Source organism: Hypomesus nipponensis, chromosome 10 (assembly GCF_054491055.1).
Source record: "Hypomesus nipponensis isolate SF chromosome 10, ASM5449105v1, whole genome shotgun sequence".
NCBI classification, from domain to species: domain Eukaryota; kingdom Metazoa; phylum Chordata; class Actinopteri; order Osmeriformes; family Osmeridae; genus Hypomesus; species Hypomesus nipponensis.
The window spans coordinates 8,158,809-8,186,004 of record NC_140370.1 but is presented as its reverse complement, the minus strand read 5'-3'; the positions used below and the strand labels follow the sequence as shown (position 1 = coordinate 8,186,004).

General features: G+C 47.7%; 1 protein-coding gene across 1 annotated transcript; it reads left to right on the top strand.

The window, feature by feature from the left end:
- Positions 1-894: 894 nt before the first annotated feature.
- On the top strand, positions 895-27,196 carry kirrel1b (kirre like nephrin family adhesion molecule 1b). The gene is made up of 15 exons (XM_084708257.1): positions 895-1,281; positions 16,338-16,487; positions 17,847-17,996; positions 18,185-18,342; positions 18,953-19,103; positions 19,960-20,065; positions 20,170-20,318; positions 20,773-20,900; positions 21,432-21,558; positions 21,814-21,914; positions 23,106-23,322; positions 23,860-23,967; positions 24,386-24,513; positions 25,073-25,150; positions 25,245-27,196. Exons 1-15 carry the CDS (start codon positions 1,236-1,238, stop codon positions 25,911-25,913), a joined length of 2,466 nt encoding a protein of 821 aa, XP_084564383.1. The 5' UTR covers positions 895-1,235; the 3' UTR covers positions 25,914-27,196.

Below are 27,196 nucleotides of genomic sequence, written 5' to 3'. Positions count from 1 at the left end.
TTGTTGATATTTGTATTTGTCTTCAGTGACTTTTTACTGTAATTAAGCTATAAAAACATATGTGTAGCACTATGTAGCTGATATTGTTTCTTTTATTTGAGGGTTTGCTACAAAAAAAGGTAAATTAAACACAGGTCCAGTTTTCCAACGTTTTAAAATCGTTGTAATTTTTACAGTACCATAGTTTAAGCCTAATACAAAAATAAATAAAAGGTTTTGTAAGCTCTAAGATAATTCTCCATCTCTCAAATATGTCATGGGTGGGTTTGAATTTACAGGTGCTTGTAGACAAAGACCCAACAGAGGGCGGTAAAGCACAAGACTAGTCATGACTGTGGCCCTCTGCCAATTCTGCTCATCCTTTCTTTGTTTTTTTTCTCCCCTTTCCAGTCTTTTTAATAGGCATCTTCAACTGCGGTAATCAAATGTAACGTTTAATAATTAAATTCGACATGGAAGTATAGGCCATAAAAAGCTAAAAGAATCGGACCCTTTTGATGCTGTGTATATTTAACCCCTTTGAGTAGACTATAGGCTAATGTTGCCACATCTGTAGCGTATATTGAAGCTTCAGTTGACAATGACATACACCCATTTGCGTGTTTGTGTGAGATAGAAAGAGCAGGAGAAAGATGGAGAAAGGCAGACTCCATGATATCATACTAAAGTTACACACACGCACACACACACACGCACGCACGCACGCACGCACACACACACACACACACACACACACACACACACAAAATATCTTAACTCTGAGGGCCAACCAAGGAGAGGGGAGCCAGGAGGGGTAGGCCTACTCCTGGAAAGATGTAACGGAACGTTATACGCACTTCTCCATGTAGCCGCTTGTTATCTGCAGCGCCCTACCCCTCTCCCCGAGTACAAAACCGAGATTTGGAATAGGGGGTACACATTCAGAGCTGATTACATGAAGAAAAAGGGAGCAGGACACAGAGTGGAATTCGCTCTTGAATGAGAAAACGGAGCGGCGCTGTGCACTCAGTGAGACGGAGCTTGAAGACAGGAAGATAACTAAAATGTGGGGTTGCATTTGAAGCACAAAATATGAGGAAATAAACAAATTCGCTTCTTGTGACGACCTAAAAGGATTACAAATCCCCTTTATTGGCGAGTTGACTATCTATCGGAGTGAATTGATGGTGTCGGTACAGGGTAGAACTCTAACGGACCGTGCCGAGGGGAGGAATTTGAATGCACTCGGCTGAATCATGCTGAGGCTGTGGATAATAACTTTGGCAATCAGTTTCAACAAAGGTGAGGGAACCAATCCATACAAATAACTCGCTGATTATGCATTCTGACCTGTTATAAAGTGAAAGTTTGTAAGTCGATGTCTCCATGTGTTTTGGACTAGAACAATACTATTCCTCTTCGAGTTGTTTTTTTTATACAGCCTATCATTTTTTTTCTCTTTTTTTTTATCGGCTGCAGTATAGGCTAAGCTATGAATCCCAGTTTTGCCGAAAGTGTCCGGTAGAACTAACCAAGTGTATATATTTTTATTTCCACAATTATATGGTGACTGCGGCTTTATCAGAAAGGGGGTAGGCTATGTTATTGGTTCAATTACCTTTACAGACTAGAATTCTAAATCCAGTATACACAGGCTACCGTTCACTTATAGTGGTTGCTACTTAAAGACATTACTCACTGCGCATTATGTGCCAGAAAGATTAACGAGGAGAGGGATGGACGCTGTAGCTAGCACCTGGGAAACTCCAGACGGACTGATTGTGAGTCACCAGATTCACCCGACAACTCGCGTTCATTGAAGCATTTCTGTCTGCTGGTGTGTGTGTGCGTGTGTGTGCGCGCGTGTGTGAGTAAGAGAGGTCGGTTCCAGTACATAGGCTGGTTAATTCACCTTTTCAGCATGCAGGACGTATATTCGCTTCCCGACCTCAGCATGCCCTGCAAGCTGACAGCAAGACGCAAAAAATGAAATAGTTAAAATGAATGTGGTGTGGCAAGTTCACACAATGCAAATTCCGCGTAACGACGGGCCACCGATATTGATTGATTTATTGTCCACTGAAAAACCCTTTGCATCACAGGCGGTACAGGCTACATAGGGCGGCATTGCTCTGAAAGACAGTTTTGATTAATAGTGTGTGCGTAAGGTTCGGTACCGAGTGCGGGAGGGGAACCTGTTTGATTACGGGCATTCGTTCCCCCGGCGACTTTGCTTTGTGCGGTTGGTTCCCTCACGGGCCGCTACGTCTTCATCATCGGTTGCTGAGGAGATCTCAGTCCTGCGCGCGCAGCACACCTGCATCTGTACCTGTGTACACGCTCGGTTCCCTGATCATATGATACCTTTAGAATCAGGAAGTAAAATACGCAAAATATATAGATAGGCTGCAGATACTGAACCAACAATTTAAAAGAAATAAACACATCTGTCTGTGTGTGTGCGTGTGTGTATGCGTGTGTGTGTGTGTGTGTGTGTGTGTGTGTGTGTGTGTGTGTGTGTGTGTGTGTGTGTGTGTGTGTGTGTGTGTGTGAAGGAAATAGGTCCTCCTCTACCTTCCCTGTCACAAACAGAGATTGAAAGAGACAGGGGGAGAGGTAGCAATTGGATGGAGATGGAGAGAGCAAAAGACAGGCGAGTGTCAGAGGTCATGCAAGGTAGAGAGGTAAGGGGAGGACTAGGAAAATGATAACTGTGAAAACATCAATTGTAAATGTTGTTGAGACTTGAAGTGGTGAATTGTTAATTCATGGTCGGGGTACAGGTTAACAAAAATGTCATCAATTCAGAAATCTAGGAACAAAGAACTGAAAATAAATTGGCCCCAAGCCTATTCAGTAAAATGCCTGATTATAGCCTACAAATAAAATTAAGGTTTATATTTCAGAAAGAAAAAAAAGTAAGATGTGAACTATACAATTGAAAAGGTAGAATAGAGAAACTTGGAGCAACAGAATTGTACAGTTATTTTTCCAGTCTTCACCATGCTCCTGACAATGCTGTCATCTTCCAGACACTTAACGGAAGACACACAACCCCTAATACAGAAAATACAGCCTGTACAATTATCAACTTCTAGATTTTTTACAACACCCCCAAACATACTCTTGTTCCAAAGGAACCGGGATGCATTTCCACGCATGTTAGAGAATGTTTGCGTGCGACGGCCAGTGAAATCTAAGGACTTTGCATTTCCTGACAGCTTATGTCAGTTAGCATTAGGCCTGACACACATCAATCATCCCGTTCTGTCATTCTGAATAAGAGAGAAGGTGAGAGAAGTGGAGATGAGAAGAGGAGAGGAGGCAGACAGCAGTGTGGATGAAGAGATGGAGGAAGGTTTGAGATTGGACGCCGGGGGGGGGGGGGGGTGGTTAGGAGGGGACAACAAGATGGAAAGATGGATACAGGAAACTAACTAAGACTAAGACTCCATCTAGATGTCTGCAGGGCAACAATAGTTTGTTTGTGTTCAGACAGTGTGCTCAGCGGGCTGAGCTTAAAATCCAAGCTAAAACTCTGCATCCAGGTAAGGAAGACCAAACTGAACAGTAGCTTCGCTGTTCCGCAGGCCAAGGCTCATGGATTTGTTCTATTGTTTGTATTTGATACAAGGTTATAAATGCTTGATTCTTTCCTCTTTAGAGACAGCTATAATCTGACTGGCCAATCTCCCCTCTCCCATTAAGGGAATGCTTTCAAAGGCATTCAGACATCAAACACAAACCACATGAAAGTATTTTTTCGTGAGGCGAAATGTGAACGGAAAGAAACAATAAGCTAAATATCACTGTCTCTCTCTCTCTCTCTTTCTTTCTTTCTCTGTCTGTCTGTCTGTCTCTCTCTCTCTCTTTCTCATCTCACATCTTGAGACTGAGAGGTAGAAACCAGTCAGTGATTTTCACAGTTTTGGCTTACGTAATCCTTTTCATAACTGTCTGCAGAATTAACAATAGAAATGGTCCATGGTGAATAGGTCCTTTGGACCTGTGTGTGTGTGTGTGTGTGTGTGTGAGAGAGAGAGAGAGAGAGAGAGCATGTGAGAGCGAGCATGTGAGAAAGTGTGTGTGTTTCCTATGTGTGTCAGGTTGTGAGCTTTGTGGTGCATGCCATGGCCGTAACCCCAGTCCACCAATTACACTGCTGTGTGTCACACAATAGAATCCAGGGCAGATTGAAACATGCTGGGCCAGCAGTCGTCTTTGATCCAGGCTTTAACTGCTGGCAGAATGGCTTGCTGTGTTGCAGAAGATCACCCACTTAATTCTGTACTGAAGGCCCTCGTGTGTGTGTGTGTGTGTGTGTGTGTGTGTGTAAGCAGCGTCCAGAAGGTACAACACAAGACAGTGTTACAGTATCCACTATCCATCCATTACTGTACATGTACATGTGAGATTTCACATAGGCTATTACTGTATACAGACTGTAGTTGTGACGTACTCTCTGTGTTCTGTGTTGTGGGAACTGTAATGTGCAACGCGTTTTTTAATTTTCTGAATGACAAAATTGTTGTTTAAAAGAATATTGTGTTTTTAGATTGATGACATACTGGTGTGTCCACGAGTCAGTCCGTCTTGTCTTTCCGTCAATCTGTCTGTCTGCCTGCCTCTCCGACTGCCTGTCTGTCTGTCTGTATGCCTGTCTGTCTGTATGCCTGTCTGTCTGTCTGGGTGTCTGTCTGGCTGTCTGGGTGTCTGTCTGTCTGTCTGCCGGCCTGCCGGCCGGCCTGCCTGTCTCTCTGTATGCCTGTCTGTCTGTCTGGGTGTCTGTCTGTCTGTACATTTGTCTTCCCATCAGCATGTCTGTCCATCTCTCCCTCTCTGGTTGCATGTCTCTCTGCTTTCCTGCTTCCCCCCCTTCCCTCTCTCTCACATAATATTTCATGTTAGCCTGATGATTATCAATGTATCTGTGCTTGATAAGGCTCAGCGGCGGGGATGTTGATAGGAGGTCGGGTGACATTATCTGTGTTTTGTGACAGTAGATAGGACCCTGGGTGCAGACGAGCAAGAGATAAGAGGCTCCTTGGCTGCTTGAGAGGGGGGGGGCAGTGGGGATGCGATTGGGATGGGGGGGGAGTGACGTCACTGTCATCCCTGTAAATGAAGTTATGATATGGTGGCGTCTGGAGGAGGAGATTATGTCACCCATAGATTGGGCTTGTCATTGTTCTGGCAAAGGAGATTATGATTTGAATTGTTTGGTGTGAGAGTAGGATGACTCCACTCACTGCTGTAGGGGGAAATGCTCCACAGACTGAATGTGTGTGTGAGCATGTGTGTGTGTGTGTCCCTGTCAAAATGTATGCGCATTCATATGCATACAACAGTGTGTGTTTGTGTGGGTAAATGTGTCGTGAGTGCCAAAGGGAAATGAAAAGGGCATGTATACTGTAATAGAGAGAGAGATTGGAAGCTTGGGAGAGAGAGAAAGATAATTTCTTAGCTCTTCTTTTAAATAAGTCTGTTTCTATAGCAACCATCTAACCAGAGGCTGAAGAGAGGGAGAGGGGAAAGTGGGGGTGCACCGAGAGAGAGGGTTACCATAGCAACGGAAAAAGAGGGAGAAAAGGCACTAACAGAAACTTAGAGAAAAATACAAAAAACATAAAAATATGTAAAAGGCAACATAGCCAAAGCCTCTCTGCCAGATAGAGATAGAGGGAGAGGGGGGAAATAAAAGAGAGAGTGGAGGAGGTGGGGGGGGGTTGGAATAGAGGGGGAGCAAGTGAACTCAGTGAGAAAGCGAAAAGATGGATTGGCCAAATAAAAAGGATATATAAATGAAATGGAGTATCAGCCCGGTTGGAAATGGTGCATCAGAGAGTTAGACAGGCTGACCACAGCTGACCCCATCGCACAGTGGGAGAGAGAGAGAGAGCGAGCGGGGGAGACGAAGCGACTGGGTATTGATCGACCCCAAGAGTTCATAGCATTTTGACCATGCAAGTAAAGCCGCTGTGGTCTGCCCCCCCCTCCCCCCCTTTCCTCTCCCATCCCCCCAATCACAATGGTCCAATAAATCTACACACTCACTCACTGTAGGCACACAAGAGTACTGTATACCAGTTGCCATGGCTTCCATAGCATACCTTTGACTACTGAATATACAATGTTTAATAATAAGCAGATGTGTGTCTGCATGACAGAGCAATATCTACCATTTGCAACTGAATGTTAAAACGTCCTCCAATCTACCCCTTCAGAAACATGTGAATGTAACCCATTTCTGACTTGTTTTTTTACTAAATGGGGATGATTAAAGAGAGGTTTCAAACAAAGGTTTTTGGAAAGATATTTTCTGACTATTCCCCACGCAATTACTTACGACTTTGTAATTAGTGTCTCTATTCAAAATGGAATAAGGCTTCTCCTTCTAACCCCAGTTCAGCCAGGAAATAAAATCTACAGGACAGAGCTGTGAGGGAGGAATGATAAATTGTGTTTTCCTGCAAAACCAAATGGATCATTGTTAATCCCTGAAAATCAATGAAATACCAATTAAATAAACCCCTACTTAACCCTTACATGGATCACTTCATGGATCGTTTCCTATATTTCCACAGGCAAGCAGCCTGTGGTGCATCATTATGGTAAAGCACAACATGGTTTCATTAAAGCCTCAAGAATGATAGACAATCGTTTTTTTCGTTCTCCTCCAGGGATCAAAACCATTTTACTCTGCTGTACTGTATTCTACTCTCCAGTCTCTTTTCTCATTTTACCACAAAATGTACTTCATGAGCATTTTCAGAACAAAGGTTTGGTTTGACACTTATTTTCAATGTGCTGAAAAATCCCTATAATCTACAAAAAACACATACGTCACCAAATTGATTAATAAGGCATTGTGTTTCTTGTTCTTAAGGTTTTATGTTACGTAAAGTCTTAAGATCCACCACCAAGCTTTTTGTTTCCTCTCAACCAATTCCCTTGTTTTGAGCAATAGTCTTGCAACTTTTTCGCAACAGATGATGCTCAGTCTGTGACAGCTCCTTCCTGATGGCAGCCTGGTCTGGCTGTGGCCATCAGCAAGCCCAGCTGCCTCCTCGTCTAGCTGTGGTTCTGAGGGACTATTTCCACATCTTTCAATGACAATGATCTCATTGAGGCACGCTGCCTCCAGTCTTGTGGGTCTTGCAGGTTTCCTGCCATTTTTGGGCTCAATTTCTGACAATCTCTCTGCCTCTGGCGCCACACATTTGCTCAAGTCGAGAGGCTTTTAGTTTGAGTTCATCTCTTGGATAGATCCACATCCTCTAGCTTGTTTTTTTACCTAAAAAGTGTGTAATGATCAACCAAAAACCCTCAAGCTGAGCTGTTTTGTTTGTTTATGTTGTCTTTGTCACCGTACTCAGTACAGACCGTGCATTACTGGTGAAGTCTCACTGGACACCAGAGGAATGTAGCCAGCAGAATGCCATTGGTGGGAGATACAGTACCTTGCTTACCCATACTCCCTCACAGTCAGGTGGCTTTAGAAACAGGGCAAGTGCTTTGGTGGATGAGAGCTAGAGGGCGATGAGGGAGGAGGAGAGCGAGGGAGGGAAGGAAAATGGAGGAGTGGAAGGGGGAATGATTATGAGACGCTTCCCACTTTTTTAATGTGCCTTTTGTGTTTTTACTCTCTCGTCTGTTTCTCTCTCAGGATTCCTCCTTTTCGGTTACCATGGGGATGGCATGCTTCCTGTCGCTCTCCCTCTCTCTCTCCCTCCCTCTCAGCCCTCCCTCTCGCTCGATCGTTTCATTGTTACCATGGTGACCCTCCTCTCTCTCTTTGCCCGCTACCTGTTCGCATACCGTCAAGTCTCGTTGTGGCCCTTCTTCTATCTGTCTGTCTGGGTGTCTGTCTGCTTGTCTGTATGTCTGGGTGTCTGTCTCCTTGTCTGTCTGTCTGGGTGTCTGTCTGTTTGTCCGTATGTCTGTCTGTCTGTCTGTCTGTCTGGGTGTCTATCTGCTTGTCTGTCTGTCTGGGTGTCTGTCTCCTTGTCTGTCTGTCTGGGTGTCTGTCTGTTTGTCAGTATGTCTGTCTGTCTGTCTGTCTGTCTGGGTGTCTGTCTGCTTGTCTGTCTGGGTGTCTGTCTGCTTGTCTGTCTGGGTGTCTGTCTGCTTGTCTGTCTGTCTGTCTGTCTGGGTGTCTGTCTGCTTGCCTGTGTGTCTGTCTGTCTGGGTGTCTGTCTGCTTGCCTGTCTGTCTGTCTGTCTGTCTGGGTGTCTGTCTGTTTGCCTGTCTGTCTGGGTGTCTGTTTGCTTGCCTGTCTGTCTGGGTGTCTGTCTACTTGCCTGTCTGTATGGGTGTCGGTTTGCTTATCTGTCTGCCTGCCGGTCTCCCTCCGTCCATGCTTGTCTGTCTGTCTATGTCCTGTCTGTTGATTTATGTTTCTTTTTCTGTGTGTGTCTCTTTTGTATCGGACAGTTATATATTTTTGTCTGGCTTTGTCTGTTTGCCTGTCTGTATGCTCACCTGCCCATCTTCCTTTGTTGACCCCAGTCTTTGTTTGTGTCTGTGTGTGTGTGCACATGTGTGTGTTCTGTAACCTCCATGTGTACCTACTGTCTACCGGGTCTCACCCTGTCTGTTTTCTCTCTTTCTCTCCATGTGACTGAGGCCCACCAAGCTTTTGACCTCTAATCCTCCCTTTCTTCACTCCTCTTTCTGCTCTATCGCCCTCTATGTCTGCTTCTCCTGATCAATGCATCCCTTTCTCTCATTTTGCTAATCACTTGTTTGTATTCCTATCAAACTGGATCAACATGAGAATCACTGGGAGGGCTAGAAGCTGCAAAAAAAGGGAGGGATTTAGGTAATTTTCGCAGACGGCAGCTGTTGCTATGGTGATAGAACTTTCGGATTTGCCGGGGAGAGAGAGAGGGATGAATAGAGGGATAGACATAAAACATATAAGGAGGACGGAGAAAGGGAGCAAGATGCAACCGTGGAAGAAGTAAAACATGTTCCTATGCACGCATGTCCTTTCATTCTTTGCGTTTTTGCGTTTTTGCGCACCTTTGTTTTTGGACGGTAGCACCCGTCAACGAACACTTTCCCAGATGTCGTTAACGTCTCTTACCAGCAGCTTCATTTGAATAGAGATATTTGAATATTCAGATTAGATTGGGATGGAAGACATGGGGATTTGCGGCATAATGTAAGTGCTGTGGAAACAGTGAGACTGTTCCTGATGAGGGGGTGGGGTTGTGTGTGGGTGTGTGTGTTGGGGGGGGGGGGTGAGGAAGGATGTGAGAAAATGGAGGAGAGGAACAGAAGGGTCAGGGCCCTACAAATGCACAGATTAGACCGTGTGTGTGGGATGGATGAGAGACAGAGTAGGATGGTCACATGGACATTTGAGTTAGAGAGTAAGAGAGGGGAATCACAAGAAGAGGAGACGTAGAGCAAACACTGGAAAACATGTCAATGAAGGAAAAGTGAACACGGTAGCTTGAGAGCGAGAGAGAGAGAGAGAGAGAGAGAGAGAGAGAGAGAGAGAGAGAGAGAGAGAGAGAGAGCGAGAGAGAGAGAGAGAGAGAGAGACAGAGAGAGAGAGAGAGAGAGAGACAGAGAGAGAGAGAGAGAGACAGAGAGAGAGAGAGAGAGAGAGAGAGAGAGAGAGAGAGAGAGAGAGAGAGAGAGAGAGAGAAAGAGAGAGAGAGAAACCGAGGACGGAGCGAGTGGGATACAGCCACAGAGATGGACTGGAGAGCAGTAAGGTGAGGGGTCGCCCTGGCGGAAAAGGAGCATGGACAAACAGCCGTCTGTGGGAGTACGGCCCTCTGTCCTTAACGACAGCCCGGAGACGACACGCTGCAGCAGCCGTCACCATCCGCCCAGCAGCGGGATGGGAGGCGAACTCGAGAAAATGTCAAAGTTTACGTTTCATTACTACGGGTGGGTGGGTGGGTGAGACGAGGGGGGATGGAGTGAAGGAGAGAGGGGGAGGAGAGAAGAGAGAGAGAGAGAGAGAGAGAGAGAGAGAGAGAGAGAGAGGGGGTGGGAGCAGGAGGAAATGCCATGCATTCCATTAGTGGTCAGAGAAAGCCACAGAGAGAGGAGGAGGGGGGGAGGGCAGCGGTGGGATGAAGGGAGCGAGGAAATGGAGAGAGAGGCAGAATGAAAAAGAAATAAAGGAAATGGGATATACTGTGTGTGTGTGTGTGTGTGTGTGTGTGTACGCATGCTCAGTACAGGGAAAGGAGAGAGGGGGGGCTGGGGGGGGGTGAGGATCAGGAGCCATAAAGAACACATACTGGAGGAAAGATCAAATCTTCTCCAAGATTCTGCCATTTTAACCTTTGAGGCAGAAGCGTTTAACTTCAAAGATGCCAGTGCTTTGCTGTTGCCCTTTCTGTCAGTGTAATAACATGGCACCAGTGCTACATCAACATACGATTTAGACTGACATGTCCTTGCGATGTGTAGGTCTTGAATGATGGCACCGTGGTCAGGTCAAGGGACAGGAAGGAACCGGATATACAAGGTTAGCATGTAGAGTATTAGAAGGTTTCCCTGTGGAAGGAATGGTATGATCTTCATTCTCTCCATAGAATGGGTTTTGTACTGATGTGTGAGGCTTAATTTAGGTTTCGTGAGTATGTTGTTTTGCAATTCATGCCCAAGGGTTCGTCTGCGCTACCGGGGATCGCAGCAGACGAGCAGCTTCGCTGTGAAGTCGATGCTCCAAAGAGTGTTTTCTGTTGACAAACAGGTCTGCTGTAAACACACACATGCAGAAATTCACAAATGCACTCTCTCTCTCTCTCTCTCTCTCTCTCTCTCTCTCTCTCTCTCTCTCTCTCTCTCTCTCTCTCTCTCTCTCTCTCTCACACACACACACCAAAGGCTGCAAGTACTGTGTAAACCCACACCATACTTAACAGTTGAATGTGTGCGTGCGGTAGAAGGTAGTGTCGGCGACTGCTGACAGTCCTGTGACCAGGACGAGGCCCGTGTCCTCTGTCCTGATTCCACTAATGAAGAGCAGTCCTCCTCCTCCTCCTCCTGCTCCTCCTCCCCCTCCTCCTCCTCCTCCTGCTCCTCCTCCCCCCTCCTCCTCTTCCTCCCCATGCCAGGCCCCACCACAGCCACTCAGACAACATCCCCAGGTAGCTCTTTGCCAAAAACAGCGGTCAAAACCAAGCGAACTCCACGCATTAAAAGAGAAGGGGACTTCATATCTTTCTCCACAGGGATCACAATCTCTTTCGCTTCCCCCTTTGCCTCTCAGCCAGGCTGGAGAGTGAAGACGACAACACACAAACAAATATCCCAGTGATTTCTGAGTAAACCTGTATGAAAAATTCATTTAACGGATGTACTTTTTGGTGGTAATTTCACAAGATTCAACAAGGCGGAATTGAACCCGCGTTTTCTGTGTGACTGCTTTGAGTGTCACTTGGACCTTGGGGCCACCCGTGGTCATACACTTACACACACACACACACACAGTGGCATTTTTGTGCTCTGAACCTCAGCCGTTGTGTGATGTTGCTGTGTTCTCAAAACCCGACATTCTTCTACACAGAGACAGGTTTGTCTGCATCGAGTTAACTATAATCCACTTAAGGGAATTAGCAAAATTTTGTGGTTGTGGAATAAATGAGAAAAGACATCTTTATTTGTCACAACAGAAGTATGCGTGTGTGTGTTTGTGTGTAGTAGATATACAGTATGGGTGTGTTTGCGTGTGTCCGTGTGTGATTGTGTGTGTCCGTGTGTGTTGGTGTGTGTTTGTGTGGCGCGTCACAGTGGGAGTGCGGTGGAGCAGAGGTTGACTCCCGGCTACTGGCTAATTAAAGTTGTTTTAGAGAGAGGGGGAGTGTGTGTATGAAAGAGAGCGAGAGAGAGAGAGGAGTCATAAGAGATATGCCAAGGAGGGAGGGCGAGGGAGGGAGGACTGAAGGATGAACACGGTCAGGAGAGAGAGAGAGGGGGAGCACTGGGGAATTGTTGGAGTGGGCACAGAGGTGAGCCTTAAGAGCGTGATGTGAGACCGTGTGAATGTGCGAATGGAGCGTGATCGTCGGGAACACAGGCGGCGGGCGTCGTGAGAGACAGCGCACTTGGCCATCACGCGGGGAAACGTATTGACAAATACATAATGCAAGGCCCCGATGTCTCAATTGAATATTTCAATGTGATCGCGCCAATTAGCTATTCCCGAACAAGCAGAGAAGGACACTGCGAAGGAGATGGGGAGCCGAGAGAGAAAGAGAGAGCGAGAGGGAGGGAGCGAGGGAGAGAGAGGGGAGTTGAGTCACTGGGGGAAAGAAAGAGTGAAAAGCGAGATTGAAGTTTGATCTGTTTGTTTCTTTCCTCTGTCCCACTTACACGTCCCTGAGGAGAGGGGGAGAGGCGGGCGAGAGGAGAGGGGGACCCAAAAGAGGGGACACGGTGATGGAGAGAGGAAAGAGGGAAAGGGATGCGAGAGGGAGAGAGACAGAGAGAGAATGAGCAAAAAAACACACTCTGCTCATCACTTCATGTTGACTTGATGAGACAGACCCGAGTTTGACGCACACTGAGACAGACAGACAGACAGACAGACAGAGATACAGACTGGGAAAGATTGAAAGACAGACCGATGGGTGAATGGATGGATGGATACATGAGAGGATGGAAAGGCAGCAAATATAAATAGAGGGACTGACTGACCTCATGTGACAACTGCGGAGCTTATATAAACTGTCAATATCAAATCCCAAATGTGACTGGATATGAGGCGAGACAGCTGAAGCAGAAACGAGACAGGTAACATGAGCGGACTGCTTCTCAACAACACCTACAGCCTTCACTACACCGTGCAAGGAGACTTTCATGTCATTGAAACGCCATTTCCATATTGGCTTATTTACTCAGAGCTAATTACTGTGCATGTGCACCGTGGCGTGAGTTGATCGCCTCCCATTCAGAGGAGGACGGTAATGATGTTGGCTGCCGTGTCTGGGAATGTAAAAGCACATTCATGTTCGCCCTCACGTGCGTTCACCCGCGCGTGCAAGGGTGCACACTGAATACCTACATACATGTGCAAACACACACACACAGACACACACACAGACACACACACCCTCTTCACGTATTCTTTCGCTCCTTGTTCATTCGCTGATGCTAATGTCATGGGACGTGTACAGCGTACGGAGGGGAAGGGGAGGGGCAGGGGACTGAGGGGGGCGTGTTTACCTCTCTTAAGAAGCAATTAACGCCACGGCGCAGCCCCAAATGAAGAGGTGAATAAAACATGCCGGAAAACAGATGGAAGAAATCTGAGAGAGAGAAAGGGAGACAGATAGAGAGAGAGAGAGATTAATAATTGAAAAAGGGGGAAATCCAAAAATGGAGGAAAATAGAAATATGAGCTGAACTGAAATGAGGAAAATGAGAAGTCAATTAGGAAGAGCTGGAGGGAGTAGTGTGTGTGTGCGTGCGCGTGTGCATTTCTCTGCCATTTCCACAAATAGTGAACCAAGCAGCTTGCTGGTATAATAACCCATGTCTTTGAAGTCAGAATGTGGCTAAACTAATCATGATGGTTTCAGGCTTTGCTTCCCTGTGCTTCCTAAGCTTTCTACATCACTAAACATCCCTTTGACAAATTCTTCTAGAAAACTCTTGTTTTTTGTATTTTCAATGTGTGGGACTGGAGAGTATTGGAACAAAGTTTTCTCAGGACCTCTCAGACACTCCTCGGAGGTTTGCATCATATTTCAGTTTCCTGTAACAATTTACACAAGAGTCTGGAAGAATGTTCTGCACAGGCTGAATGCTGGAAAGTATGTACGCCAAATATTGGACTGTGATCCAAGCTGTAGAACAGGCTATGGGGGTCTTATTATTCCGTCTTTCTGTCTCCCTTTCTGACACTCTACACACCATACTTACAAACCAACACACATAAACACCCACTTTGCCTCTGCCTCAACCTTGTTTGGAGAAGACACACACACGGTTTACAGTTCACACGGACACACAGTTGTTTAGTAGCTGAAATGGGAACAAGAAGTAGCCTGAGGGTTCTGGGTGAGGGGTGAGGGGGGGGATGAGGACAGGGTCAGCCTGCGTGGGGATGGGTGTGGGGGGGGGGGTGGAGACCATTGGCTGTGTTTGTCTGAATCCCTGCTCTTTTCACCCAGATGGGAGCAGTACTGCCTGTAAATGCACAACAACAATAAGCCTTTGTACTCTTCTTAAAGCCATGCTACACTAGTACTCTGTGCTTTGCTATTCTCCGGGAATTCTTCTCCGAGTGTAGTTTTTGGAGCCCAGAACAAGAAGGAGTGTCTGTAAAGAGAGTGTTTCTATTAGAGCATGTTCATGATGTTCTGTGTTCTCATGCATGTGCCCCCATGAGAGTGGGAACAGTAAATCACACATGGTGTTGGTTTTTACATATGGATATACAATAGCTGCTTTCCCACACACACACACACACACACACACACACTCACCTAGATACACAGATACACACACGCACAAATAAGTGTCGACAATCCCATCATAAATGCATGCACACTCACATGAACGCATACAGGTATACACAAGAAGTATAACAACCCGTTCCATCATTCTATCAAACGGCAGGATCAGACGACATACAACAATATCCGAAATAAATAATGAGTCTCTTTTTACTTTGAAACATACTTTGCGACCACCTCGAATCTTACCTCTGTGTTTGTTGCTGTTATGCAATTGGAGCGATGCGGGGGGCGAGAGGGGGACCACGGGGGGAGTGAATGGGGGAGGGGGAGGCATGAGGGGGGCCAGCCGCCGTCCACTACTGCTGCCCCCCAGGCCACAGAGGCACAGAGAGAGGGAACAGGAGACGGAAAGAGGAAGGGACAGAGAGAGGGGGGGGGGGGGGGATCGTTTTCAAGGTAGCAGTATAGGAGCGGGAGGATGTGTGTACACGATGGAGAGCGAGACAAGGTTGAGGGAGGGGGGGAGTAAGAGAAAGAGGGGGGAGAGAGAGTGCACAACAGAGAGAGAGGGATGGGGGGAGAGGAGTAAGGAGGGATCCCGCAGGGTTAATTACATCTCTGTTTTCTGTCAGTGTTGTGTTCTCCTCCTCTTTCTGAGTCTCAGCCCCAGGCCTCCCCCCTCTCTCTTTCTTTCTCTCCTTCCCCACCTCCCCTCTTCCTCTCTCAGCATCTTTCACTTTTGATATTTTTCCCCGTCTCCCCTTCTTTCTCGTCTGATACTCTCCCCACCTCCTCTTTCGGTCCAACATTTCTTTTTCGTCTTCCGTGATGGGAAAGATAGTTTCACCGGCTCTTGGATTCTCTGCACACAGACACAGTCTGAGGGAATCAGCTTAATCGGGCGCTGTATGACGCAGCTTGTCACGCATGGGGCCTCAGACCTGCTTCAGACTGGACGTCCCTCAGCCCCAAAAGCTCCTCGTTCTCTATATTTGCATTTGATTTCATAAAAAAACTGTGAAATGTGCTGTCCGACTCTCACTATTGAGAAAATGTTGAATGAACAGTCCCGGGGGGACAGATATAAATACATCAGAACAACAGTCAAAAAGCTGTGTTGTGGGGCAGTTGTTATTAAGTATGCGTGTCAATCAGAGACTCTGGGGAGGACAAGATCAAACTTACAAGTCTGGATCCCATCGGTCGCGCCGATAACATTCAGCATCGAGCCTTCGCTGTCGTTATGGTAACCATTGATACTTTTTCGGCGTCTTTGAGGGGAAATCTTGATGTGGAAGTTGAAAGTGATGTCGGAGCGATAAGAGAAAAGCCTCAGATAAACCTAATCTCTCCCTCCTCCTCCAGCCCAAGATGTGGGCCTCCGTGTCAGTGCTCAGATCTGGAGATTCTCCCTCTCTTTTTGCTTCGTTTAGATTCTCTCATGAGACAACTTCCCAAAAAAAAAAAAAATGTTTGTCATGGTTTTGTGTGTGTGTGTGTGTGTTAGCTACACTAATGAGCTATTACTGTAGAATTGTTTTAACCACGATCCAAGAAAAGTACTGCCCTGGGGAAGACCACTAGAGTGTGCGTGTGTTTGTGTGCGCATGTTCATGTAATTTGTGTTCTCTTATATCTTACTGTAATTAATGAACCCTCTGCAACAATTTCACGGAAATATGAAATATTTGTACCTGATGATGCAAACATATGAAAATATTGACGTGCAACCTCTCCGCTCCCTACCTGCTCTCCACGCGCTGTGGGGAAATGTACCGAGTCTGAATACTGCTCTGTTTATGTGTACCTTTACAGTAATCATTAAATACGGACAGACTACTTATGTTATAGATATACGCATATGTTGCAAACACACACACACACTCACTGATTCCCCTTCCCCCTCTCTCCTTCCTCTCTCAGTGTGGACAGCCCGCTTCTCGCAGGAGCCTGCAGACCAGTCGGTGGTGCTGGGAGAGAGGGTGGTGCTGTCCTGTGTGGTGTTCAACTACACTGGCATCGTGCAGTGGACCAAGGATGGGCTGGCGCTGGGCGTTGGAGAGGGCCTCAGGGGTGAGGACACACGCGCTCACGCATGTCTTGTCACATGTGCACACACGAAGACGCAAGCACACACGTGTACAGTCTCAGGCCGGCGCACACGCACACACACACGGATCACTGAGGTAATGATCTGAGATGTGGTGTTCAACTCAATTTAATTCACAAGTTCACAAGTTCAGTAAAGGTCATATATTTTCTCTCTCTCTCTCTCTCTCTCTCTCTCTCTCTCTCTCTATCTCTCTCTCTCTCTCTCTCTCTCTCTCTCTCTCTCTCTCTCTCTCTCTCTCTCTCTTGCTCTCTCTCTCTCTCTCTCTCTCCCTCCCTCTCTCCATGGTCCTTTGTCCTTGCTTCCTCCTCTGAGAGACCATTCAGAATGAAGCACCGCGTGCTACGCCATCCACCGTAGACACATTTCTCTCTCTTTCCTTCTTCTTCTCCTCCTTCTCTCCTCTCTGCTGTTAGCTTCCCTCCTTCTCTCTCTCTCCCCCCATACAGCAGGTCAATTTTCCATCCATATTGTCTTGGTTTTCTCTGTCTGGGGTTGAAATGCAGACATATGCAGAGCACACCTCACACTGTAGCGAGTGTATACGCCTCACATGCACGTGCGCACACGTACCCACACACACACGCACCCACACACACACACACGCACTCGCGCACAGACACGTATGGCAGGCATGTGGGAACACACACATATGTTCAGTATGCGCACCCCATCCTTCATTCTCTCTCACACACAGGCACGTATCCACATGTGCGCGCACACGCTCTAAGCCTCCTGGTTTCACCCACCTGCACGCAGGTTCATTCCGTCTCCTCCCCCTACACTTCCCCTCGGTGACAGTTGCTATGCTGGTAGGTGGAAGAGCGGATGATGTAACCGGTACCAATACTTTTGTCCCCTTCGGAATCCAAATCGATGATGTCATGATGCGAATGCGCCGCTAATATCCTGGTCTGCCCCCTTGTGGAGACAAACACGTTGTGAAATGTGCTGTTCTATTGTCTGAGGTGTGTGTGTGTGAATGTGATGTGACCTGCTCTGATCTGTGTCCATTCATTTATATATCTAGAGCGGCTGAAGCATACGTAACCTCTAACTTTGTAGACATGTCGATGTATGTTCTTATGTGGATGTGTGTGTGTGATCGACGCAAGTAGGTAGGTATGTATGTATGTACTGCGTCTCTGTGTGTGTGTATGCCATGGTTTATGTATCTCTCACACCCATGATTTGTGAGTCAGGTACACACAATCTCACCCCAGCTTTCTCTTCTTCTGGTTGTGTGTTTGAATACATGTGTGTGTATTTGTGTGTGTATTTGTGTGTGTGTGCAATTGTGTCTGTACTGTATGTGTTTCCAGCCTGGCCAAGGTACCGTGTGCTGCGGGTGATAGACATCGGCCAGTACAACCTGGAGATCTCCTCGGCAGACCTGTCTGATGACTCCCTGTACGAGTGCCAGGCCACCGAAGCAGCCCTGAGATCCCGCAGAGCCAAACTCACCGTCCTCAGTAAGGCTACAGGACCGTGTGTGTGTGTGTGCATGTGTGCGTGCGGGGATCGATCGAGGTCACTGTATTTACCTGAAAAATGATTTAATATCATGATCTGGATCTGCATTGTAGCAAACCAGGTGAAACAGACCCCTGTGTTGCTGCAGCAAGCAGCAGTGTAGTGATGAACTGGAGTGTGTGTCCAGTCCCTCCAGACGAGCCGGTGGTGGAGGGAGCTCCAGAGATCCTGCTGATAGCCGGCACGCCCCACAACCTGAGCTGTGTGAGCAGAGGAGCCAAGCCCCTCGCTGTCATCGAGTGGCAGAGGGACGGGGTGGTCCTGGAGGGAGCACACAGCTCCACCGTGAGTCACACACACACCAGGACACACACACCAGGATACACACACACACTGGGACACACACACACACCAGGACACACACACACACCGGGACACACACATGCGGGACACACACTCCCACATATGAGAACCCAGGCACACTGAAATACACACAATCATAAACAAATGGGTATACAAATACACACACACACACACATGGGCACAAGCACAGTCTTACAGGCATACAGGCATACAAAAGCACACTCAGACACGAACGCAAAACAAACACATTGCATGGACACTGACACACACAGACACTCTGACACAAACATATACATCAAGTAAAGCACACACATACATACACATGAGAAAAGACACTACTGTGATATAAAACCAGACATGCACATTAACTTTCCTTCAGATACTCTTTATACTCTTACATGCATTCAGACACACACACACACACACACACACACACACACACACATGTACAGTACACACACATGACCACACAGTCCCACTTACACTGGTTATACATATAAACAGTGTGTTCACCTTCAAGTTACTATACCTTCCCTCTTCTCCTCCTTCTCCTCTTATTTTCTCTCTTTCTTCCCCCTCCCCCCCTCCACAGGAAGTGCTCCCAGACAGGAAGAGGGTGACCACACGGAGCTATCTCCCCCTCATCCCCCAGGACACAGACACAGGCCGCAACTTCACCTGCGTGGCCACTAACATGGCCGTGCCCCTGGGCAAACGCACATCCATCATGCTCAACGTCCACCGTAAGCCTGCCCCCCCGTGTGTGTGTGTGTGTGTGTGTGTGTGTGAGGGGGATGGGATGGAGAAGAAGGTACAAATCTGAACACCATAAGATAGAATACAAATCTGAACGTCTTAAGATAGAATACACTCAAATTCTACTTCTTGTCACCTTACCCTGTACATATCTAAAGTACCTTGTACTGTGTGTCTGGCAACAGCAGTGGTGTTCAACTTTAGTTAGATGTCATGTAGATGTCCTGGAGGGTTTTATTTGTTAGTGCATGGTGTTTACTTCAATGTCTAATATTATTCTGCCCCCCCCCTCCACTCTCTCTCCTTCTCTCTGCCCCCCCCTCCACTCTCTCTCCTTTTCTCTGCCCCCCCTCCACTCTCTCTCCTTCTCTCTGCCCCCCCCTCCACTCTCTCCCCTTCTCTCTGCCCCCCCTCCACTCTCTCTCCTTCTCTCTGCCCCCCCCTCCACTCTCTCTCCTTCTCTCTGCCCCCCCTCCACTCTCTCTCCTTCTCTCTGCCCCCCCTCCACTCTCTCTCCTTCTCTCTGCCCCCCCTCCACTCTCTCTCCTTCTCTCTGCCCCCCCTCCACTCTCTCTCCTTCTCTCTGCCCCCCCTCCACTCTCTGTCCTTCTCTCTGCCCCCCCCTCCACTCTCTCTCCTTCTCTCTGCCCCCCCCCTCCACTCTCTCTCCTTCTCTCTGCCCCCCCCTCCACTCTCTCTCCTTCTCTCTGCCCCCTCCCTCCACTCTCTCTCCTTCTCTCTGCCCCCCCTCCACTCTCTCTCCTTCTCTCTGCCCCCCCCCTCCACTTTCTCTCCTTCTCTCTGCCCCCCCCTCCACTATCTCTCCTTCTCTCTGCCCCCCAGACCCCCCCACTGTAACATTGTCCATAGAGCCTCGCTCAGTCCTGGAGGGAGAGAGAGTCATATTCACCTGCCAGGCACATGCCAACCCCCCCATCATGGGATACAGGTGTGTATCAACTTTGGGAGCATCTCAGTACAGTCATGTGTTTGCATGTGTACGTGTACATCCGTGTGCTCATGTGTGTGTGTGTGTGTGTGTGTGTGTCTCAGGTGGGCGAAGGGGGGTGTTCTCCTGGAAGGGGCCCGAGAGAGTGTGTTCATGACCACGGCCGACCACTCCTTCTTCACTGAGCCTGTTTCCTGTCAGGTGTTCAACGCCGTGGGCAGCACTAACGTCAGTATCCTGGTCGATGTCCACTGTGAGTACTGACTCCTCCCTCACCCCTGGCTGGCTGGCCAACTGTCTGGCTGGCTCTCTGGCTGGCTGTCTGACTGGCTGACTGTTTGTCTGTTTGCCTGCCTATCTGTCCGTCTGCCTATCTGGTTGGCTGACTATGTCTGTCTGTCTGTTTTTTTTTACAATGTTGTAAAATGTGTCTCGATGTCTCTCAGGAAGGATACATTGATTAATGAACAGATGGATGGATGGATAAAATGTTGGATGGATGAATGGATGGAAGGATAGATGGAAAGAGTACACAAAGGACTGTGTGTGTCATTTACTCAAGGTTACTTCTCCATCTGCTCCCTCTCATCTCCCCTCTCATCTCCCCTCAAATCTCTCTCTCTCACTCTCTCTCTCTCTCTCTCTCTCTCTCTCTCTCTCTCTCTCTCTCTCTCTCTCTCATCTGGCCCCTCCCCCATCTCTCCTAGTCGGTCCTATCCTAGTGGTGGAGCCCAGGCCAGTGACGGTGGACCTCGACTCTGACGTCACGCTCAACTGCAAGTGGTCAGGAAACCCCCCCCTGACCCTGACCTGGACCAAGAAGGGCTCCAGCATGGTGAGACGAACACGCCTCACACGCTGCACACGCAACCGCACACACACCCTCAGACACGCAACCGCACACACACACACCCTCAGACACGCAACCGCAGACACACACACCGCACACGCACAGTCCACTCGCCGCACACACTGCACCTTGACCCGTACATCTCTTCTGAGCCTGGAGCGCCCATCCTAATCTTTCATTCTGCAATGCGTTTCGCTCGCCTCAAATCCTTGAATCCTTTAAAGTCTGCTAACCCTGACCCACAACTGTGTAAATGTTTATTGAGCTCTAAACCACACGTTCAGGATGAACTTGCACATTCAAACCCCGAATCTTTAATTCATGCTGAACGAGGGAAAAGAGGGCCCCAGGAAATGTAATGGAGCCTGCCGAGAAAACCAACATGTTTTATGAATTAAATATCTGTATATCTCTCCTTCTTCTCTCCTTCTCCTCCCTTTTCCTCTCTAACAATCTACATCTCTGTGGGTGTGTGTGTGTGTGTGTGTGTGTGTGTGTGTGCGCGCGCGTTTATAGGTCCTCAGTAACAACAACCAGCTGTACCTGAAGTCAGTGAGCCAGGCAGATGCAGGTCAATATGTGTGTAAGGCCATCGTTCCCAGGATAGGAGTGGGTGAGACAGAGGTCACTCTCACCGTCAATGGTCAGTTCCTGTCACAGATACTCTCCCAAAAAACACTGTGTCACACAGTGAATAATATACCACTGAATTTAGTTCCATGTACAATGTTACATGCTCATTAAACAAAGACACAATATTATACACAATAAGGTTTGCTATCTTGTACATGTATACATCTCACTGTATCACATTCCTCCTCCAACTCTTTTTTTCTCTGTCTCTCTTAACATCTTCCCCCTTTCACTTTCTCTCTTCTCTCTTCTCTCCCTCCCTCAGGTCCTCCCATCATCTCCAGTGAGTCTGTGCAGTACGCAGTGAGAGGGGAGAAAGGAGAGGTCAAGTGTTTCATCGCCAGCACTCCCCCTCCTGATAAGATTGTGAGTGCTGTAGTGCAAACTCTGTACATTTTGTAATGTAAAATGTCTGAAACAGTTGGTATATGTTATATGGTATATGTTTCCAGTGTATTTAATTACCCTTTTTCGTAATAAGCCCTTTGGGACTGAGTACAGGCAAATAATGATATGCACTGTAGCACCCTTCTTAGTGAACCAATAACAGAACCAACATTTCTGATGTTTAACAAAATAAATGTCTAAAATTATTTTTAAAAACTAAGAACAATTGTAGACAAAATATTAAAACTATTTCAAATAGAGGGAAACAAAGAGAGAGCGATTCTGTAGAAAGAAAATCTACATTGTAGGATTGGCAGAGGGTTGAAAGGTGAAGAGAGAGAGAGTCATTTGAGAGTGATGGGAGAGAGAGCCAGAGAGAAAAGTTCTGTACCTTTCAGTGTTAATTATCCAGTCTAGGAATGGAGACATGACACAAATCTGGGCTTTTATCAAATCCACTCTGGCCCCTCCCTCTGTGAGTGCTGTGAGTGGATAATGTGACACGACATCATCATTTTAGTTTAATGCAGAAACAGAGGACCTATGAAATATGAAGGATTGCCAAGCTTGGGTGTGTGTGTGTGGTGGGGTATTGCAGTTGGTATGTGTGTGTACTGTATATGTACAAGTGTGTGTCTGTGTGTGAGTGCCTGCTTGTTTGCATGTGTGTTTCTACGCGTGCATTTGTATGTGTGTGTGTGTGTGTGTGTGTGTGTGTGTGTGTGTGTGTGTAAAGTGTAAAGTGTAATGGGGTCTGGAGAAATGATTTGAAATCTTTTGTTTCACTCCCACCCCTCTCCTGCCCATTTCCAGGTTAAAAGGTACATTAGCACAACATGTGGGCCTATGCATATTTGATGCATCCATTCTTCATATTTAATAGTATAACTGCTTCAGCAGATTTTAAGTAGAAAAACCTGCTGGACTCTTTATTGCTCGTGTTCACCTGCCGCAGCGGGGTGTGTCCTTGGCTGTGTGTGTGTGTGTGTGTGTGTGTGAGGGAGTGTCTTGTGCTCTGCTAGGCATAGCACGATTCAAAGACCTTCATCCACTCAATCTCTTGTGTCTGCCTGTGTGTGTGTGTGTGTGTGTGTGTGTGCATGTCTGCCTGTGTGTGTGTGTGTGCATGTCTGCCTGTGTGTGTGTGTGCCTGTGTGTCCGGCCCTGCAGGTGTGGGCGTGGAAGGAGAACGTGTGGGAGAAGGAGAAGGGGACTCTGCTGGAGAGGTACACGGTGGAGCAGAGCAAGCCCCAGTCCCAAGGGGGCGCTGTCCTCTCCACCCTCACCATCAACAACGTCATGGAGTCCGACTTCCACTCCCCTTACAACTGTACGGCCTGGAACGCCTTCGGACCCGGCACCATGATCATCACCCTTGAGGAGAACGGTACACACACACACACCTGCATACACACTTCGCTTGACGCTCTATCCCAAACGCCTTCTTTTGAAGCTTGTACACTAAGGACAGTACTGTACCTGAAGTAATCCAGTACAGTGTAGAAGATGAGCCACGTGTCAGTAAGAATCTGGATGAATGAATTAACCCTAGTCATAACTTTCCCTGACATAACGTCTTATTGACGTCTTATTGACATTTGGAAGGAGTTGGTGCTGGGTGTGCTGCAACCCAATCAAACGGTCTGGTAGTTTAGTAATCATTGTTTAAATCAATACAGGATTTACACGTGGGCTGCCGTGATTGCCCAATATCAAGGTGAAGCGAGAGGCCTGAGGAAAGCCAAGATCATTGATTGAAATCCAAGATGTTGGAAGGTCTTGAGTCGGTTGGTTTTTTTTAGCGACATGGCTTCCTGACCGGAATAGAACCGGAATGCGAGGTCAATCGGTGTGGCGGCGTGGCGGTGTGGCGGTGTGGCGGTGTGGCGGTGGGGGTTGTAACGGCTCCCTGTGTGTCTGACAGAGATGGTGCCTGTGGGGATCATCGCTGGAGGGACCGTGGGCTCCTCCATCCTGCTGCTGCTCTTCCTGCTGGCCCTGGCTCTCTTCCTCTACCGCCAACGCAAAGGCAGTCAGTGCTTACCAAGTCTCCCTGTCCCCCTGTCTCTCTATATAACTCTCTCTCTCTCTCTCTCTCTCTCTCTCTCTCTCTCACTCACTCTCTCTTTCTCTCTCTCTCTCTCTCTCTCTCTCTCTCTCTCTCTCTCTCTGTCTGTCTGTCTGTCTGTCTGTCTGTCTGTCTGTCTGTCTGTCTGTCTCTCTATATAACTCGCTCTGTCTGTCCCTGTCCCTGTCTCTTTCTCTCTTTGTCTATCTGTCTGTCTGTCTGTCTGTCTGTCTGTCTGTCTGTCTGTCTGTCACTATAGCTTTGTCTCTCTGTCTGTCTCGCTGTCTATATATCTCTGTTTCTCTCTCTCCCTTCCCATGACTGTACCATACGTCGGACATATCTTCCGCGTGTGCTTGATGCATTCGGGTTCTGCTTCCAGGTCGCCGTGGGGTCACGCTGGGTAAACCTGACATCAAGGTAGAAACGGTCAACAAGGAGACCCATAGTCTGGAGGAAGACTCTGCCAGCGTATCCACGGCAACGCGCATGGTTAAAGCCATGTACTCTGTGAGTTTCCTACAGGGCATGTCTGTTACCACAGACCTCCTCTCGGCATGCGTGAGAGTGTGCGAGGGCACACACACTTTACTGTACACACACACTCACACAACACAATTTGTCTGAAAGCACTGGGGCAAGAGCATTGATTGAAAAGGCTTCCTTAAAATTGAATCTTTGTTTGGTCAAAGGGTTCACTCGCACTCTTGTTTTTGTTAAGCACACCAATAGCCATGGTCTCATAGCATAATTAAGTTCTTAGACATAGTCTTGTTTCTTTTAAGACTTAAAGCCTGGAGGTTCTGTTACTTTGAGGAAAGCTGGAAGACATAATTAGAGCTTTCCCCACTTTGACCTGCAAACAATCAACTATCCCAGGACTCATCCAACCTCAGAACTAACCTTTTTTGTTGTTCTGCTTTCCTCCAAACGAAAAGCCTGAAACTCTCTTTTCCTCTTTCTTCCCTCCCTACTTCTCTCCTTTCTCTCCCTCCCTCTCTATGTGTGTGTGTTTTGTCGTTTGATGGTTTAGTTTTTGCCCTCTGTCTCCCTCTCTCCCTCCACTCAGCCCTTCAAAGACGACATGGACCTGAAGCAGGACTTGCGAAGCGAAGCGTTGGACACGCGCGAAGAGTACGAGCTCAAGGTGAGAAACCACTGGAGGAAAGTGTCCCTACAAAGCAAACTGCCATGCGTAAATGAATCTGAACTCACCCTTGTCTTATTGGCCTATCCTCCAGGATCCCACCAATGGCTACTACAACGTGCGTGCCACCACCCACGACGAGGCCCGCCCCCAGTCCCGTGCCATCCTCTACCAGGGGGAGTTCCGCTCCCCCAACCTGGGAGGGGGGCCGGCCGGTGCCGCCTCCAGCGGGCCTGCAGGGGGTGCCAGCGGGGCAGTGCCCCCCAGCGGAGTGCCAGGTTCACGGGCAGGCTGCTATGACCCCCGGCCCCCCTCCAGGATGTCCCATGCCAGCTATGCGCAGTTCAACACCTTCACCAGGGCAGCCCAGAGCCAACAGGCCCCGCCTAATCCCGCTCCGCAGACCGGGGACTTCCCCGGAGACTGCGGCCTATTGGATGCTAGCACTCAGCTGGCCTATGACAACTATGGCTATCCTGCCCAGTACCCCACCTACCGAATGGGCTTCGCCCCGCCCTTGGAGGGAGGGCCAGCCTATGAGATGTACCCGACGGGACAAGGGGTAGGACCCGGCCCGGGTGCAGGGCCGGGGCCAGGACCAGGACCAGGACAAGGACCAGGACCAGGACCAGGGTCTGGAGCTGGTGCTGGTGCTGGACCAGAACCTGGGCTCGTGAAGTACGGAAGCTCCACTCGTTTTTCCTACTCCTCCCCTCCCTCTGACACCCACAGACACACACAGAGGATGCAAACTCATGTGTGAGACTCTCAGACAAGCAGTGGTCGCACACACACACACACACAGTTATGTATACACCTACACACACAATGACTTACAATATAAAAACAAATACAAAATCAATTCATACATGCATTCATATTTGAACCCTCCCATAACCCTATACAGCATATCTATCCTTTTCTATATAACGCTATACACCATTTCTCTATCTAATATACAGTGCACTCACACACAGTTTCTCTCAAACGTTGTATTATGGGCTGTTTTGCTGCAGGAGCAGTGACAGCCACAGTCCAGACAGGAGAGACACAAAGTCTAGAAGTACCTTTCCACAAGAAGAGATGGAGGATGAGTAGGGATGAAAGAATGCAACATTTCACCCCTTTCTTCCTCCTCTCGCTGTGTGACTCCATCTAGCTTGCCTCTCATTCACTTCATCGTTGTAAATAAACCCAGCTGAAGATTAGGTTTGGTAACCGTTTGAATAATTAGCCTGTATAAACGTTATATGATGATCTAAAGAAGTGATCCCAATGGTGCACACTGACACACGATCCCACACGATGACAAAGTCTTGCATCTTTACACACACACACACACACACACACAGACACACACACACGTTCTTGTGATTTTGCAGCATCACAGCAAGGTGACGTCTCGTGCTTTGGAAGTGCGGCTCTTTTTACCACTGCCCCCTCCCAGTTTGATGACAAACTGGCATCGTTACTGGCATGACAGAGCAGTGCCACCCTGGATCAGAGAGGGAGATGTTATGGTGGCCTTCGAACAACGTCAGAGATTGACTAGAGGCAACGTGATGTGTGGAGCTGGTGCCAAACACAGAAGCTTTCATCATACTCCAAGATAACTGACTACAAACAAAGAAGTGACATTTCTTTTGTTACATGCCACTTGTACTCAAGAGACAAAGCTGTAGCAATTTCCTCTATCTCCTTCCTCATTTTTTATACTCTGTGAGGTTGCATTTCTGTATGCGCATTTCACCTGAGGTCGATACTGTACGTTTGAAGAAAGCAAATTTTGCATTTGATGAATCTTTGCAATTTGTACCAATATCCTCCTAATCCTCCCAATATTGACGTGTTCCTCGTTCCCCAGCACAGTAGAATAGGACCTTTTTCCATGTTTATATCGAAAGCTGAAAAAAAGGCATTTACAAACATTTTGTAATATTTTTATAAGGAGTTGTGGACCAAAGGTTCTGAGACATGTTCGAGTGACATTCACTTTTTAAATCGATGTTCAGAGGATTCTGTGTTGAGGCTGTGTTGTGTGGAGTT